Source organism: Jaculus jaculus, chromosome 12 (genome assembly GCF_020740685.1).
Source record: "Jaculus jaculus isolate mJacJac1 chromosome 12, mJacJac1.mat.Y.cur, whole genome shotgun sequence".
Lineage (NCBI taxonomy): Eukaryota > Metazoa > Chordata > Mammalia > Rodentia > Dipodidae > Jaculus > Jaculus jaculus.
This window is the reverse complement of record NC_059113.1, coordinates 95,698,763-95,714,200: the sequence shown is the minus strand read 5'-3', so window position 1 is coordinate 95,714,200 and position 15,438 is coordinate 95,698,763. Positions and strand designations below refer to the sequence as shown.

At 42.7% G+C, this 15,438-nt stretch overlaps 1 protein-coding gene across 4 annotated transcripts in view; it reads left to right on the top strand.

Moving 5' to 3' along the window:
• Window positions 1–15,438, top strand: part of Nr3c2 (nuclear receptor subfamily 3 group C member 2) — a 397,495-nt gene that overhangs the window by 282,369 nt on the left and 99,688 nt on the right. For all 4 annotated transcript variants that reach the window (XM_045131380.1, XM_045131381.1, XM_045131378.1 and 1 more), the window contains exon 4: window positions 493–609. In XM_045131380.1, coding sequence (XP_044987315.1) covers window positions 493–609 — 117 coding nt within the window. The remainder of the gene's footprint in view (window positions 1–492; window positions 610–15,438) is intronic.

The following is a 15,438-nucleotide window of genomic DNA, read 5'->3' as shown; positions in this document are numbered from 1 at the left end:
TCCTGTGAAATTACCTGTGTCGGTGGTAGTGGGCAGGCATTGAAGCTTAAAGAGCTGCAAGAGGCCTTTGCTTGGGCTGGTGAAGTTCTGATGGCTGAAGGAAATATGAACCATGGCTCAAATCCATGCAACAATCAACAAAAATGCAGCAGTGAGAATATGTGGCCCTTGTTGTATAAGACCCTGCTTGGTGTGTGTGTATGTGTGTATGTGTGTATGTGTATGTGTATGTGTATGTGTATGTGTATGTGTATGTATATGTATATGTATATGTATATGTATATGTATATGTATATGTATATGTATATGTATATATCCCGAGTTCTCGGCTGCATTAAGCTGTCCTTTTCTACATTACCCTGTCTGACTTCTGTTGTTTGGAAGAAGAAATATCAGTGTGGGAAAGAGGAAGTCTTATATTACTATACATATTGGTATTCAGTATTAGAGTGATCATTGTTGTTAAAATAACTTTTTTTATTATCAAAATAGGGCAACACAACTATTTATGTGCTGGAAGAAACGATTGCATTATTGACAAGATCCGACGAAAGAACTGTCCTGCCTGCAGACTTCAGAAATGTCTTCAAGCTGGTATGAACTTAGGAGGTAAGTTTTGTGGTTTTATTTTAATGGACATGTTTAATATGTAATATATCGCCACTAGGATCTAAGTACTCCCAAAACTGAACTCAAACCTAATATGAAGCAAAAGTTCTAAAACTCCATGAAAAGAAAATCCTATTTTCATGCTGAAACATTTCAGGAGGAAAGCGTTCCTTGGCTGGAATTTAAAGGAGATGTACTGTGTGGCAGTAATCAACATGGACTATTCAAGCCTGAGTTTGCTTCATTTCATGGACTAGGAATTTAACCAAAAGCCAAAACAAAAATTATTACCTTTTCCTATAAGACCATAGCTAACCATTTTTATCATCATATCTGTTTAGAAGTAAGACCTGCATGTCATAGCACAGGACATGCATGAGTGGATTCTTATCTCCAAGAGTAACCTGTCTAATAAGAAAAGCCAGTGAAATTATCCAGAAGTTCACCAAAGGCAGGAGAAAGGGTAAAAGTCTAGAACCAACTGCCAAAGTATACAGTGTTCACGGATGGGAAAAATTAACATCATAAAGGCATAAGTTTGCATTGTTAATTCAAAATTATAACACAATCAAGGCTAGGGGGAAAAAATACCATCAACACTAAAGTTCTGCCAACAGCCCTGCTATGGCTCAGGGGACGTCACAGAAGAGGAGGCAGGAAGATTGTAAGAGCCACTGAGTGGGTAGGAATATCCTGAGGCACGTCCCTTACTACCCCACAGGGACTGAGTGAGGCCTTCATGACCTTACAGTGAATACCATAACACCACTGAGGAGTGCCACCAGCTGGAATGAGGGGATAAAAGAGAATAATCAGTTATAATTAATATAATATATATGACCTAGTTGATGATTCTAACTTTCCAAAGAATAGCAGGACAATTCTGGAAAAGACAAATAATGTGGGGAACTAGCCCTATCAGATAGACATGTTATACATACAGCCAATAAAATTCACTGTAGCACATGTACATTGATTATCAGACAGTGTGTTAGTTACTTTCTCACCACTGGGATGAAATAGTTAATGAGAAGCACCTTAAGGAAATTTATTCAGGCTGATAGACACAAGGAGATACATTCCATTATTATGGGAAAGACACAGCAGGAGGTTACCTGGTCACATTACATCCACCATCAGGAAGCAGAGAGCAGTCAGGAAGTAGGGCCAGGTATGAAACCTCAAGGCCCACCCTCAGTGACCCACTTCCTCCAGCAAGGCTCCACTTCCTAAAGGTTCCCCAACAGCGCCAGCAGCTGGGGACCAAGTGTTCAAACACATGAGCCTATGGGGGACAGTTCACTTTCAGACTACGACAGATGGAATAACAGAAATTTTAGAACTAGAGGGCTGGAGAGACGGCTCAGTGGTTAAAGGCTCTTGGTTGCAAACCCTGACGGCTTGAAGTTGATTCTCCAGAACCCACATAAAGCCAGTGGTACATGGTACATGGATCTGGAGTGTGTTTGCAGTAGCAGGAGGCCCTGGTAAGCCCATATGCATTCATATTCATATTCTCTCTCTCGCTTTCTCTCTCTGTCATACTAATTAATTAAATAAATTAAATAATCTAGAACTAGAACCACATAATATGGGATCTACTTACTTTATATAATAAATGTGGCCTTTCAGATCAGGAAAGCAAGAAAAGGTTGTTCCGTGAAGAGCACTGTGACAAGTAAATAACCATTTGGGACCAGAACATTGAATCTAAACTCGTGCTTTATACCAGAATAAATTATGGTGCTCCAGAGGTTAATCTTTGAAAAGGAATGATGGAAGTACTTTTAAAAAGTGTTTCTAATACTCTCTAAGCAGAAAAGACTTTTCAAGTATAGGGTAAAACCAGAAGTCTGTGACTCTTCCACCCTGAATATGCCCGATCTTGTCTGATCTCAGAAGCCAAGTAGCGTTGGACCTAGTTAGTACTTGGATAAGAGAATATAACCAAAAGTTCTTTTTAAAAAAAAATGAGAAAATGAGCACTATTCACAAATCAAATACAACTGCAATGACAAGTAAGAAACTGAAGAGAGGGCTCAGTGGTTAAGGAGCTTGTCTGAAAAGCCTACAGACCTGGGTTTGGTTCCCCAGTACCCAGGTTAAAAAAAAAAAAAAAAAAAAAAAAAAAAACCTGAAGTCAATATGTTCGAATATGAACTTCCTTCAGTATTAGTAAAGTGCAGTTGTAATAACATGACCTTACTTCAAAAACATTATTTGTGGGCTGGAGAGATGGCTTAGTGGTTAAGCACTTGCCTGTGAAGCCTAAGGACCCCGGTTCGAGGCTCGGTTCCCCAGGTCCCACGTTAGCCAGATGCACAAGGGGGCGCACGCGTCTGGAGTTCGTTTGCAGAGGCTGGAAGCCCTGGCGCGCCCATTCTCTCTCTCTCCCTCTATCTGTCTTTCTCTCTGTGTCTGTTGCTCTCAAATAAATAAATAAACAACAACAAAAAAAAAACATTATTCGGCACCATAGTCATTTACAAACTAGTACATTTTTATGCTATGCAATTTGTATATCTAATCTAGAAAAACAATACACGGTGTATAGGAAGAAAAGCTCATTGTCACTGTATGGTCTTCTGAGCATTGTATACGTGTGCAGGTTACTATGGAGAAAGCAGTTCAGTGACTTAATAAACTGAGACTTCATTCTTCCTTGCTTTGAATGAATCCACTGGCTAGCTAAGCAGACAGAGCATCTCTTAGAAGTCAAGAGCCAGGGAAGACAGATAATGTAAGAGCTTATCCAAAGCACCTTAGCAACAGCTCACCCAAAGGACCCCCTTGCTGCTCCCCCACCGCTGAGAAGGCAGACTCTGAAACCAGACCCCATGAGTGGGGTCCACGTCCCGTCCCTCCTGGCCTTGTGGACTCACAGGTTACCCCTGATGTGCGCCTGGTGTCCTTGTCTTCAACTCGCGTTGATCAGCGTCCCTGTGCGTCGGGCTGTGGGGAGGAGAAGGTAAGTTCATGGTAGAAACAGTGTGACCCTTCCCTGTGTATTACTGGATGATGGTTGTGTCAGTCAAGTTCCCGTGACTGTAATGAACTCTTGAAACTACAGGCTTAGAAAGAAGAAGCGTTTGTTTAGGCTCACAGATGACCTGGCCTGTTGTATCAGCTCTGAGGGCATGTTATGGTAGCTATGTGTGCCAAAACCATGGACCCTATGAAAAGGGCACAGAAGAGAGAAAGAGAGGGGAGTCCCAATTTCCAAAAGACATCCACCTCCCAATGTCACCAAGGCTGCAGACAGAACCTTTTGCACGTGGGCCTGTCCTTGGCACACCCTGAACCCCAGTGGCTTATTAGCAGCAACAGTAAATAATAGTAAGCCCTGTTTAAGCACTCAGTATCATTTCTGAATAGGTTTTAAAGTTCACTGGTGAAGGAGTCGCTGTTGGTTTTTATTTTTGTTTTTGTTTGTGGCCCCATCCCCAGAGCCATGCTGGTGTGGTGCAGGCCCATGTTGAATATATGAACTGGTGTTTCTGGGGACCTGCTACGTCCTCTGTAGCGTAGGGATGAAAGGAACTTCCCACCCACCGAAGGGTCAATCGTTTGAGTCCGTGAAACAGACAAGAGACATATCAGCAGGGGGACAGGCATGGGTTGACAGGATTGACATTCTGACACCCGAGAGTCGGGTAAAGGAAGAAACTCAAGGAATGACCAGACAGTGGAAGCCCAGCTACCCTGTCATAAGTGAGAGGACAGAACCACGTAGACAACTTTATAGAAAGGGCAAAGAATTTTAAGGGAAATGAATGAGTCCACAGGCCAGTGGCCCAAGACGAACGGAGTCCACCTGGATGTGGGCACTGACTTTCGGTTTGCTCTGGGCTGTGAGTGTACTCTTCTTGGTCTGAGATTGAAAGGGAAGAGAAGGAAAATGGGTCTCCTTTTGATGAATTTTGTTCTCTAGATGGATAGAAGAATTTAATGGGAAATTCTCTCGCTGTGCAAACAGGACTGGGAGATGGTCCAAGACACCTGGGTTCTCAGTTCAAATTATTCAACGTGTCACACTGCCACACTGTGTGGCATCATTTTCTGAGCCACCACAGGACTCTGGCAAGCCCTTCCTGTGTCTCTCCCCATTTCAGCCTCACACCACTGTCAATATGTCCATTTTACTAGTTGACACCAGAGAGACTGAAGACCTCGCCCAAAGCCACACAGCCAGCAAGGGACACAACCCACTCACGTCTCTGCTACTAGAGCGCAAGCCCAAGCCTGACATCAATGCTGCTATAAAGAAGTTCTATGGCACAGACTGGCTGGGATGATCCGTAAACAGAAAAGTGGCACGCAGGTGTTTTACCTGTGTGGGCAATGGTCTGGAAGTAAGGTTTGTTGTAACACACAACCCAGAACTAGTAATTAGTTGTTGGCTTCTGTATCCACAGAGTGAGTGTTGTGGGTCCTGGTTTAAAAAAAAAAAAAATTTTTTTTTTACTAGAAATCTTACTTGGACCCTGTGTGTGCATGTGTTTATATTCATGTCGGGAGGTGCACATGTATGTGTGTGCATGAGTATGTAAAGAACAGAGGAAAACTTTGTATATCATTCCTTAGGAAGCCAGCCACATTTTTTGAGACAGTGGCTGTCATTGACCCTGGGCCTCCCCCCCAATTAGACCAGACTGACTGACCAGCCACAGAGATGTTTCTGCCTGCACTGCTCCATTGCTGTGACTACAGTCATGTTTCCACACCCTCCATTTTTTACATGGATAATGAGGGTCAAATGCAGGTCCATGTACTTGCAAGACTTATGAGCTACAGCTCCTCGACCCAAACTTTGACAACTGAGGTCATTGAACTAGGGAGTCAGTAACAAGCAGAGTGGAAATTGACACTTAAGAATGTTTTCTTTGGGCTCAGGCTATAGTTTAAGCACTTCTGGTTGTTAAACTAAATAATCAACTTCAATTGTCCAGTTGAAAGAACATCTTTTCTCTCATAATTTCTTTGAAAGCCTTCCTTTTTTATTTCAGTTTGGGAGAAAAAAAAAAAACACACACACACAAGCAGCTTTCAAAGATTACATGATATTTAACCTTAAATGTGAAAAATTTTCTGTAATTAAAATGCGAATTCAATAAAAACCTTTTTAGCTGTGTCCCAGCCTTGTTTTTCTAACAAGCAGGGCTTGTCCAGTCTGCTCAGCACCCTCTTCTCTGTTCTTCTGGGAAATAAAGGGGATGCTAACGAGCCTTAACACTTCCTGGAAGACCTTTCTTTTAGTGGATATCATAACACTGGGAGTAAAACCCAAAATACTTTGGAATCATTTTTTTCCCCCAATGGTATCAGTTGATTTAAAGGCAATCCTAACCATGTGCCCAAAGTAGAGGGAGGGAGAGGGGAGGAAAGGAAAGAAAGAAGGAAAGATGGGAAGGAGGGAAAGAAGAAGAAAAAAAGGAAGGGGGAACGGGAAGAAAATACAGTTCTGTTTCTCAAAAATGTAAGCTCTAAAACGTGCCTCTCCCTGTTTCTCTAGACCCACTCTCTCCCTCCTGCTGCAAGCACTATTTCTTTTCTTAAAGTCCTGCTGGGCTTCAGGCCGCATGCAAAGGAAAATACAGCAGAAGATGTGAGAGTGTCAATAGAGAAATTGACAGGAAAATCATCATACTTTGGGCCCCAAGCTGAGGCCGTCACTCCAGCTGTAGCCCCTGTCACTAGATTTTTTTTTTAGAAACATCCACTTATATACAGGGGTGACCACCGCATATAGTCTGCTCAGAAAAAACTCAGCCCTTCACTTTTACACACCAGTGTCTACACCAAAGGATCCAGATACTTCTTTACTCCTGACATAAATGGAGCGCAGCACCGAACCTAACTAGCCCTGAGCCCAAGGAGTATTTTGCAGGGATTGCAGTCAGATACCCCTGGCCATGGAGCAGAGAGGGGACCTGAGAGTCATTCCAGTCCCTGCCCCAGGTGACACAGGAGCCCAAAACCCTATCACTTGAGTCTGAAATATGCAAGAGGAGATCCTAACCAACTTCACTCTCTTCTTTGCCTCGTCCTAACTTACTTCATCTCCCCCTGGATCTGCTAAGAAGTCCACTTCCATGTTCCTTTTGAAGCCTCTCAAATATCTAAATCTTGCTTTCCTGCAGCTTCGAAACTGTAGACTGTAGGGCTAGGGAGAGGGCCCAGTGATAAAGGGCTTGTTCTGCAGACATGAGGACCTGAGTTTCAATTCCAGCACCATGTAAAAATCCAGGCACGGTGCTACCCACCTATGATCCCAGCACTGGGGAGGCAGACACAGAAGGCTTGCTGACTAGCTAGTCATTGAGCTCCAGGTTCAGTGAGAGGCTCTGTCTAAAAGAAATAGGAAAAGAAAATTAGGGAAAATACTAGAAGCTGACCTCTGGCCTCTACATGCATGTGCACACACATGCACATGCAGCCACACACACATTTTCCCACACAAATACAAACATGCATACACACATGTATGCATACTATCCACACATGATACAAAAAAAAAAAAATGAGTTTAGAGAAAGGCAACCACAGAGAACTACACTTAAGATAAAATCAAACAGAAAAATACAAACAGAATACATATGCTACATTGCATCTCTGAAATTGGCTCCTAATTCTGGTACCAGTTTCCCTCCAATGTGTATCTGTAGCTTTCCCTGGCAGAAACTCTCACAGGCGGCCATTGTGAATCCACCTTTCCATCTTGAGGTGGGCTAGGTCAGGAACAAAGAGAGAAGGGTTGCAGACACAGGAAGCCATCAGCTGATGGCAGGAAGCAGGATTGCTTGGGGGAGGGGTAGAAAGAAGGCAGCAAGGTGGCAAGAGAAAAAAGACATAATGCAGATGCTGGGACCAGGACATTCAGAGAGAGAGAGTTGTCAAATGCATTCCTGATAACAATGGGAGCAAAGCAGGGGAAATATTCCAATTAGTATTCATCCACATGATGCAGTATTCTTCGCCCAATAAAATTATGGGTGTGAACATTTATAACCCCATTAAACACTTTCTGGAAAAAATGACTAATAATGAAAAATTATTATGCAAAATCATAAGGGTTGTTTATACTGTAATTACAACTATATGTGAAAAGACTTACATGGGCCGAGACTCTAGAAGGAAAAGTCAGACCACCAAAACTGCTTTGTTAAGTGAAGTAAGGTGATGGACACAATCGTCTTTCGTTTCCAATTATTAGCAGTATGAACAATTTAAAGAAACTAAAGTTCACGGTTTTGAACCAAGACAGGAAACATTAAAACCAATGATATTGAGGGAGACATGCATATCGTCACTGGAGTTACTATTGAACATGAAGGAGAAGGTGAGGAAGGACTGAATGACATTCACACATGACCTGTTGGGAAATCCCATTAATAACGGAAATGGAGAAGTGAGGGGGAAAAAAACAACAAAAGACAGGGATGAAAAAGTAACACAATATGGCTGACATAGAGGAGTGGGAAGGAGAGGAGTGAGAGAGGAAGAAGAGGAGGGAAATTTTTTACCTGAGGAAGATTGGCTTCCCCAGTCGGCAGAGTTGCCTGCAAAACTCACATAGGGTTGAACTGGGGAGAGAAATCTCAGAATCAATGCCAGTGAAAGGGTAGGTTTCATACCCCAAATCCAGTCAGGGAAACACAGTTCTATCTTTAAGGGTCTCCTGAGGTGGGCTCCTCAGTATATCACTGTGGGACTTTAGGAAGCCGTCCTGCTGCATAGGTGAGGAGCTATCTATCATTCCTCAGAAATATTGTCAATGTCAGTGTGATTGACAGTAGGCCCAAGAGGGAAAATGGCACATTTTTGTGAGTTAATGAAAAGTATATTTGGGGAATCTTCATGTATAGGTAAAACCATATAAATTGCCATAGGTATGTATCTGTTGAGCCAAATGTGGTAGTGATGCAGTGTGTATGTATATATATATATATCTGTTAAATTTAGATAACTGGTATTTTGTTAATTCTGAACGTTCCTGTATGAGCGTATGCATATTGCTCATATTCCCATGGGTTTTACTCTTAGGTTCCCTCTGCTCTCCTCTATTCGCCTGAGGACCTTCCTCAGTCTATTCACTGTGGGGGCACGAATGCACCAATCAGTTCCTGGGAGAAACAGTGCCTCAAGGATACTCCTTCCTACCCTATGGCTCTTTTTTTTTTTTTTTTCATCCCCTCTTCTACAGTGTTCCCTGAGCCTTGGAGGGTGTGTTACAAGTCTCCTTCAGGGTTGAGCTCTCTGCAGCCTCTGATTTTCTGCTTTGATGAGTCTTGAGTCTCCTCAGTGTCGACCAGCATCTCCCTGGAGGAGGTTCTCAGGCTAGCAGCAAGAACAGCCCTCGTGTTGAATCTGCCACTTCCTCTGTAGAGTTTCCTGGGCCCTGGTGGGCACCATGAGGACGACTCCTCTCATGCAAGGCAGTTGGCTTTCTTTTCTTGTCACACTGATGGTGTTGGATCCCCTCTGTATCCACAGCCAGCTACAAAGACCAGATTCTCTAACCAAGAGTGAGAGCAGCATGGATACAAGGGGATAAGCAAGTCATTTAAAAGACTTCTTGATAGGCGTAAACTCTCGTTTTGGCCAGAGAGCAGTGGGAACTTCCCTCTAGTGTCTATGACCTTAGAAGCCGCAGGTTTCTGACTTGATTCTTAGTACATGTATGAATTCGCTCACACTGAGCAGGCCTCATATCCAATCAGACAGAAGTTGATTCTCCCAATAGCCTGTGTGCCACTATTGCACAGGTCTGTACAATTTATAAGTAACTGATATTTTTTATCTTTCAAACATTTGTGGCAGGAAAGTTGTGGACTTTGCTTAAGATCGATCCTATCTAGAATGGACAAGATTTTCCCTATCCAACTTTAAGACACTTTTTCTTCCACATAGTTTGGTGATTATACTTTGTAACCAACATGTACATTTAATTTCCATTCATTTCCCTCAGCATTCTGATGAAATTGGCATCTTTATCAATGTGATCTTAGAAAAGAAGTCATGCAGGCATTAAATGAAAAAGTTTATCCCTCCCCAGAAGTGTGTGTGTGGAGATATATATATATATATATATATATATATATATATATATATATATATATATATATATATATATATACACACACATACACACAAACACACACACACACACACACACACACACACAGGTTTGCTTTATTGAATTTGCTTGAATCCCAGGGATACAGGAAAATTCTGTTTGGAAACACAAATGCCCCCAGAATTTCAACTTTTCCTTAGCTTTTACAGTCTGTCCGAGTGGTTGGCCTCCCAGTCTTCTGCCTGGGCCCAAGAGCTTAGTGGTTCAGACATTTAGTGTGTAAAAAAACTTGTCATTTGTCCTTGCTTTTGAGAGATCTGTATCACAGTCATCCTCTTTCTCAGTAGCTGTCTCAGAGTCAGAAGGGATGCAGTTCTCATAGGGCCGGCACCCTGGCCTCCTTGCCGTTGCACACAGTCCGTGACTCTCCCCTTGGCTAACTGTTCAAAAGCTGTTTGCTTCATTCTCCTTGCTCCTAACACCACACATCACTGTTACATTCTATCAAACTACCTCAGATAAGGGAGTTCTCCTGTAAACATGTCCTTATTGCACAAGTAGGTCTTATGGAGGGCCATCATTAAGCATATACCATGCTTTTGACCTCTTGAGTTATCTTTTTTAAAAAAAATTAGATATTTAATTTATTTGAGAGAGAGAGATAGAGAGGAAGAGGCAAATAGAGAGCGAATGGGCTGCCACTGCAAATGTACTCCTGACACTTGTGCCACCTTTTGAATCTAGCTTATGTGGGTCCTGAGGAATTGAACCTGGATCCTTAGGCTTTGCAGAAAAGCGCCCTAACTGCTAAGCCATCTTCCCAACCCCTCTTGGGTTTTCTTTCTAATTCTCACTCATGTTCATTCTGTCTTCTTCTCCCCTTCCCTTCCCTCCCTTCCTTTCTCCTTGTCCTACTCTTTCTCCTCCTCCTCCTCCTCTCCTCCTCCTCCTCCTCCTCCTCCTCCTCCTCCTTCTCTCTCTCTCTCTCTCTCTCTCTCTCTCTCTCTCTCTCTCTCTCTCTCTCTCTCTCTCTGTCTACTTCTTATTTCCACCGTTTTCACCGTTCCTAACACTCTACCCCTACCTTTCTGCTTTCATTTGCTCACGGTGTTTACTATGCCTTCGCACTTAACGTTTTCTGTCTGCTGGTCTGTGAGATCCTGTGTGCAAGCATGGGGACTCAAGCTTAATCCTCAGAGCCCATGTTAAAACAAAACCAGGCATGGTAGCATGAACGTAATCTCAGAGCTGATGAGACAGAGACAGGCAGATCCCTGGACTTTACTGGCCAGCCAGTCTAACCTACTTTGTTAGCTTCACGCTAATGAGAAACCCTGTCATGTGTGTATCCACCTGCATGCACATGCGTGCACGTGCACACATGAACATTAAAAAGTTAGGAACAAGCCAGGTGTGGTGGCGCACACCTTTAACCCCAGCACTCGGGAGGCAGAGGAAGGAGGACCACCATGAGTTTGAGGCCAGCCTGAGACTACATATTGAATTCCAGGAGAGCCTGAGCTAGAGTGAAACCCTACCTCAAAAAACCAGAAGAGAAAATAATAACAATAAAGTAAATAAAAAGTTAGGAACAAAAGCCAAGTAATTTTTTTAAATGATACAGTCATTTTAGTAGACACTTACCAAATGGAAAAATTCAAATGACCAACAAATATGTGGAAAAAATGCTCAGTGTCAGTAGCCATCAAACAAATGTAAATCAAAACTGAAATGCAGGAATTCTCACCCTAGTGTAATGGCTATTTCAAAAGTATAGCAAAAGTGTAGGCTAAAATGTGTATACTGTGTTGTATACTGTGTGTAGGGATGTGAATTAATAGAGCCACCATGAACCATATAGGCATTCCTCAAAAAAAAACAGAATAGGGCTAGAGAGATGGCTTAGTGGTTAAGGCACTTGCCTGTGAAGCCTAAGGACCCCGGTTTGAGGCTTGATTCCCCAGGACCCACGGTAGCCAGATGCACAAGGGGGCGCACGCATCTGGAGTCCATTTGCAGTGGCTCTCTCTCTTCGTCTGCCTCTTTCTCTCTGTCTGTCACTCTCAAATAAATAAATAAAAATAAACAAGAAAAAGAAAAATGTACTATGTGTACACACTGGAGTAATTTTTAGCTGTGAAGAAAAATGCAGTCTTGTCATTTTCTGCAGAGTAGATGAAACCAAGGGACATTAAGTGAAATAAGCACAACACAGAAAGACAAATAACCCATGTTACCATTCCAATGTGGAATCTAAAACAATGTTGACCCGGAAGTAGAGCAGTGATGCCAAGAGAATAGGAAAGGGACATAGTGGGAAACGAGTGATTAGATTTGATCAGTGCACACACAGTACGTGTGTATGAATACATCACACTGAACTCCACTCATGTGTATAACTGATACATGTTAATAAGAACACTGAACATGATGAGTTACAGACTCATTACAGTGAGAATAGTTTTCTGTAAAATTCGGGGTCACAAAGTTGAAGAGTCAAGATGTTTGCTGAGCACTTTATCTGCTGACAAAAAATAATTTACTGCTTGACATCAAGCTTCTTAAGAGCTGAACGAGCAGAGCTGATGAAAAGGGCATCAGCAACGTGTGCTGGTTCACTGCTTTGAGAAGAAAGTCCACTGGCCTCGATGGAATGGCAATGCCTAATTTATGTCATGCAAATAAGAAACTCCAAAACAGAGGTGTCCCACATTCCCCCTACAGTGTTTTATATGGTGTTTATTTTGAAAGCATAATAATGTGAAATACTATTATGTCATGACAAAGATAAACACTTTGACCGTGTAGAGAATTGTTTCTTTACATCAATATCAGCTGAATTTGTAGAGGAAGGGATCCTGTGCTTAAGAAATCTATCTCTGAGGAATCTGACCCCTTGGGCAAGCATCTACAGTGGCCCCCTCACAGTGCCCAGAATTCCTTGAGGTGATCTGAAACCAGCAATCGGAGGGCAGACCATGGCCTTGCCTTCAGCTAACTAGTTAATCTTTAAGAATGAATAAAATGTCTCTGGGCCAGATGAGCTTAGGCAGTTTAGCCAAAGCATGATGAAAAGCATGATGAAAAATAAAAAACATACACATGGACAATGGCCCAAATCTATGGAGTTTGTTCTTGATGCTTTGAGAATATCATCAGCAACTTCTTTATTTTTTTTTGTATATATTATATCTATTTACTTGAGAGAGAGAAAGAGGCAGAGAGGGAGAGAGAATGAATGCACCAGGGCCTCCAGCCACTGCAAACAAGTTCCAGACGCGTGTACCTCCTTGTGCATCTGGTTATGTGAGTCCTGGAAAATCGAAAAAGGAACATGGATCCTTTGGTTTTGCAGGCAGATGCCTTAACCACTAAACCATTTCTTTAGCCCTTTATTTTTTGTTAATTTGCATGTAGTGTGCATGTGTGTATATGGCTATTCGTATATGTATGGATACATAGGGGGTGCTCACATACATGCAGAGGTTCACATCTGGTGTCCTTAGTGGCCCTCTACCTTATGCTTTTATTTTTGACATATTTTTATTTGCAAGCAGAGAAAGAGAATAGGTGAACCAGGGGCTCTAGACACTGCAAACAAACACCAGATGCATGTTCCACTTTGTGCATCTGGCTTATATAGGTACTGGGGAATTGACCCCAGGTCATTAGGCTCTGTAGGAAAGTGCCTTAACTGCTGAGCCATCTCTTTAGTTCCCCAACCCCCAACTTTTTTTTTTTTTTAAGACAGAGTCTCTCATTGAACCTAGACCTCAGCAGTTCAGCCTCAGTAACCACCCTGTGAGGCCCAGGGATCCTCCTGTCTCTGCCTCCCCAGCACTGGGATTTCATGTGCGCGTGTTTTACATGAGTGTTGGGGCATAAATGCTCAGCACATGTGAAGGTGGCCAGTTGAGTCCAGTGGGGATAGGAAGTGCTGTCTTCAAGGCCACTAACACCAGGAAAGTCTTGAAGGACTTTTCAGGGACCTACCCACCCCAAAGCCTGTGGGCCAAGGTCATGTAAGAGTGTGAACTGCACACAGGAGAAAGTGCATCTGAACAGGTGTTACCTGGGCATTCCATCCCCTGAGAGTCACTTGTAATTGTCACTGAAACTGGCCAGGTGCAGAGCAGCAACTTGTGGACTAAAACAAGAGGGGGCCCCTTGGGAGTTGAGAAATAGGCTATAAACCTTGGGTGTGGACCTTGTTACTTCTGGGTGGTGTCAGCAGGAAGTTGACTCTGAGGAGCAGATCAACCACACAGCTAGGAGGCAGGGTTGTGGTGGGGAGGCCATATTTCATCCCAGAAACAAATATTCCTTTGAATGGATGGCTTGTAAGGAAGCCTATTGTATAATTCCTGGCTTAATTTGAACGTGGGGAATGAATGTTGAAATCTAACATTACTCATTTTTTATGAGTGTAGTAGCATACAGGATATGCACTTGTCAGTATGTACGCCCTTTGGGTGTGGCAGGCACTTGGCCATGCCTTGTGAATGGTAGACCTGATGATATAATTCCACTAAATATTGGAAGTCTCTCAGGGAGCTGTGTCTGTGTGCCTGGGTTGCTTGCAGATGATGGTAGTGCTTTAGAAGTGTGGCACTGATGATAAGCTTGAACGCTGGAGTGGGGGACCAGAATATATAAGTTTCAAATATGAATATGATCTAATGTCTTGTGACACTCGTAGCATCTTTAGAGAAGTTGGTCCAAGGTTCACCTATCTAAAGCATGGTGGGGAGCCAAATACATAGGGGATAGGAGCTCAAGTCTCTAGTGGAAGGAATGGCCACTTCTTAGCTAGCTCCTGCTATGTGTTTCCATAAGGTAAACAGGCAGTGTTTGACAGACATTAAGAATATATTTTTCAAGAAATGTTATAAATGCAATTTTTATCTGTGGAAGATTCCAAATTTGAAGATGAAGATGACTTTGTTATTACACACAGCTCATTTTCCAGCATATGACACCTGCTATTTAGGAAACTAAGGGAGAACAGTAGTTAGCATTGCTGTTTTCAATTCTCACTTGCTTGCTGTTCATGTAGTGTGGAGATTTACTTCTCTTTCTAGCTCACTCCTTGTTTTTAACAACTTCCTGAGTATAGACTAGTGGTTCAGCCAGGGGTTGTCTTTGCCTCCGGGAGGGACATGGATGATCTGGAAACATTTCTGGTTGTCACAACTGGGAACTAGGGGTGGTTAGTGGCACCTGCTGGGTAGAGGGCCAGGAATGTTGCTGAATGTCCTACAAAATCCAGAACAGTCCTACAGAAAGAGTTATCTATCCCCAAATGGCAATAAAATGAAGAAATTCTGGTGTGGACCAGATTTTGCATGTTCGTTCCTCCTTTTTCATTCCTTCCTTCTTTCCTCCATTCAGTCTGGCTCATGTTCTGTTCTCCCTCTTTCTCTCATCTCTCTCAGACACTACAGGTTGGTAGTTCTTAGTTTCCCAGTACAAGGAAACTAAACAGGAAATTTACTCAGAATAAAGGCCCTCCACTTATGTATATTCTAGCATGTGGACCTTGGGCAAAAGAGATTCTGTGTGGGGAGCACACCCTTGGGAGAGTCTGACGAAGAAAACCCATGGACCAAGTTGGAGAAGGAGTTTCATTGTCTTTGTTTGAGGGTCTCTGAACAGAAGCTATTCCTCTTTACCATTTGAATGTCTCAGTTATACGTTGTTACTTACATTAAGCCCTTAAGAAATATATAACATTTGGACTGGAGATATGGCTT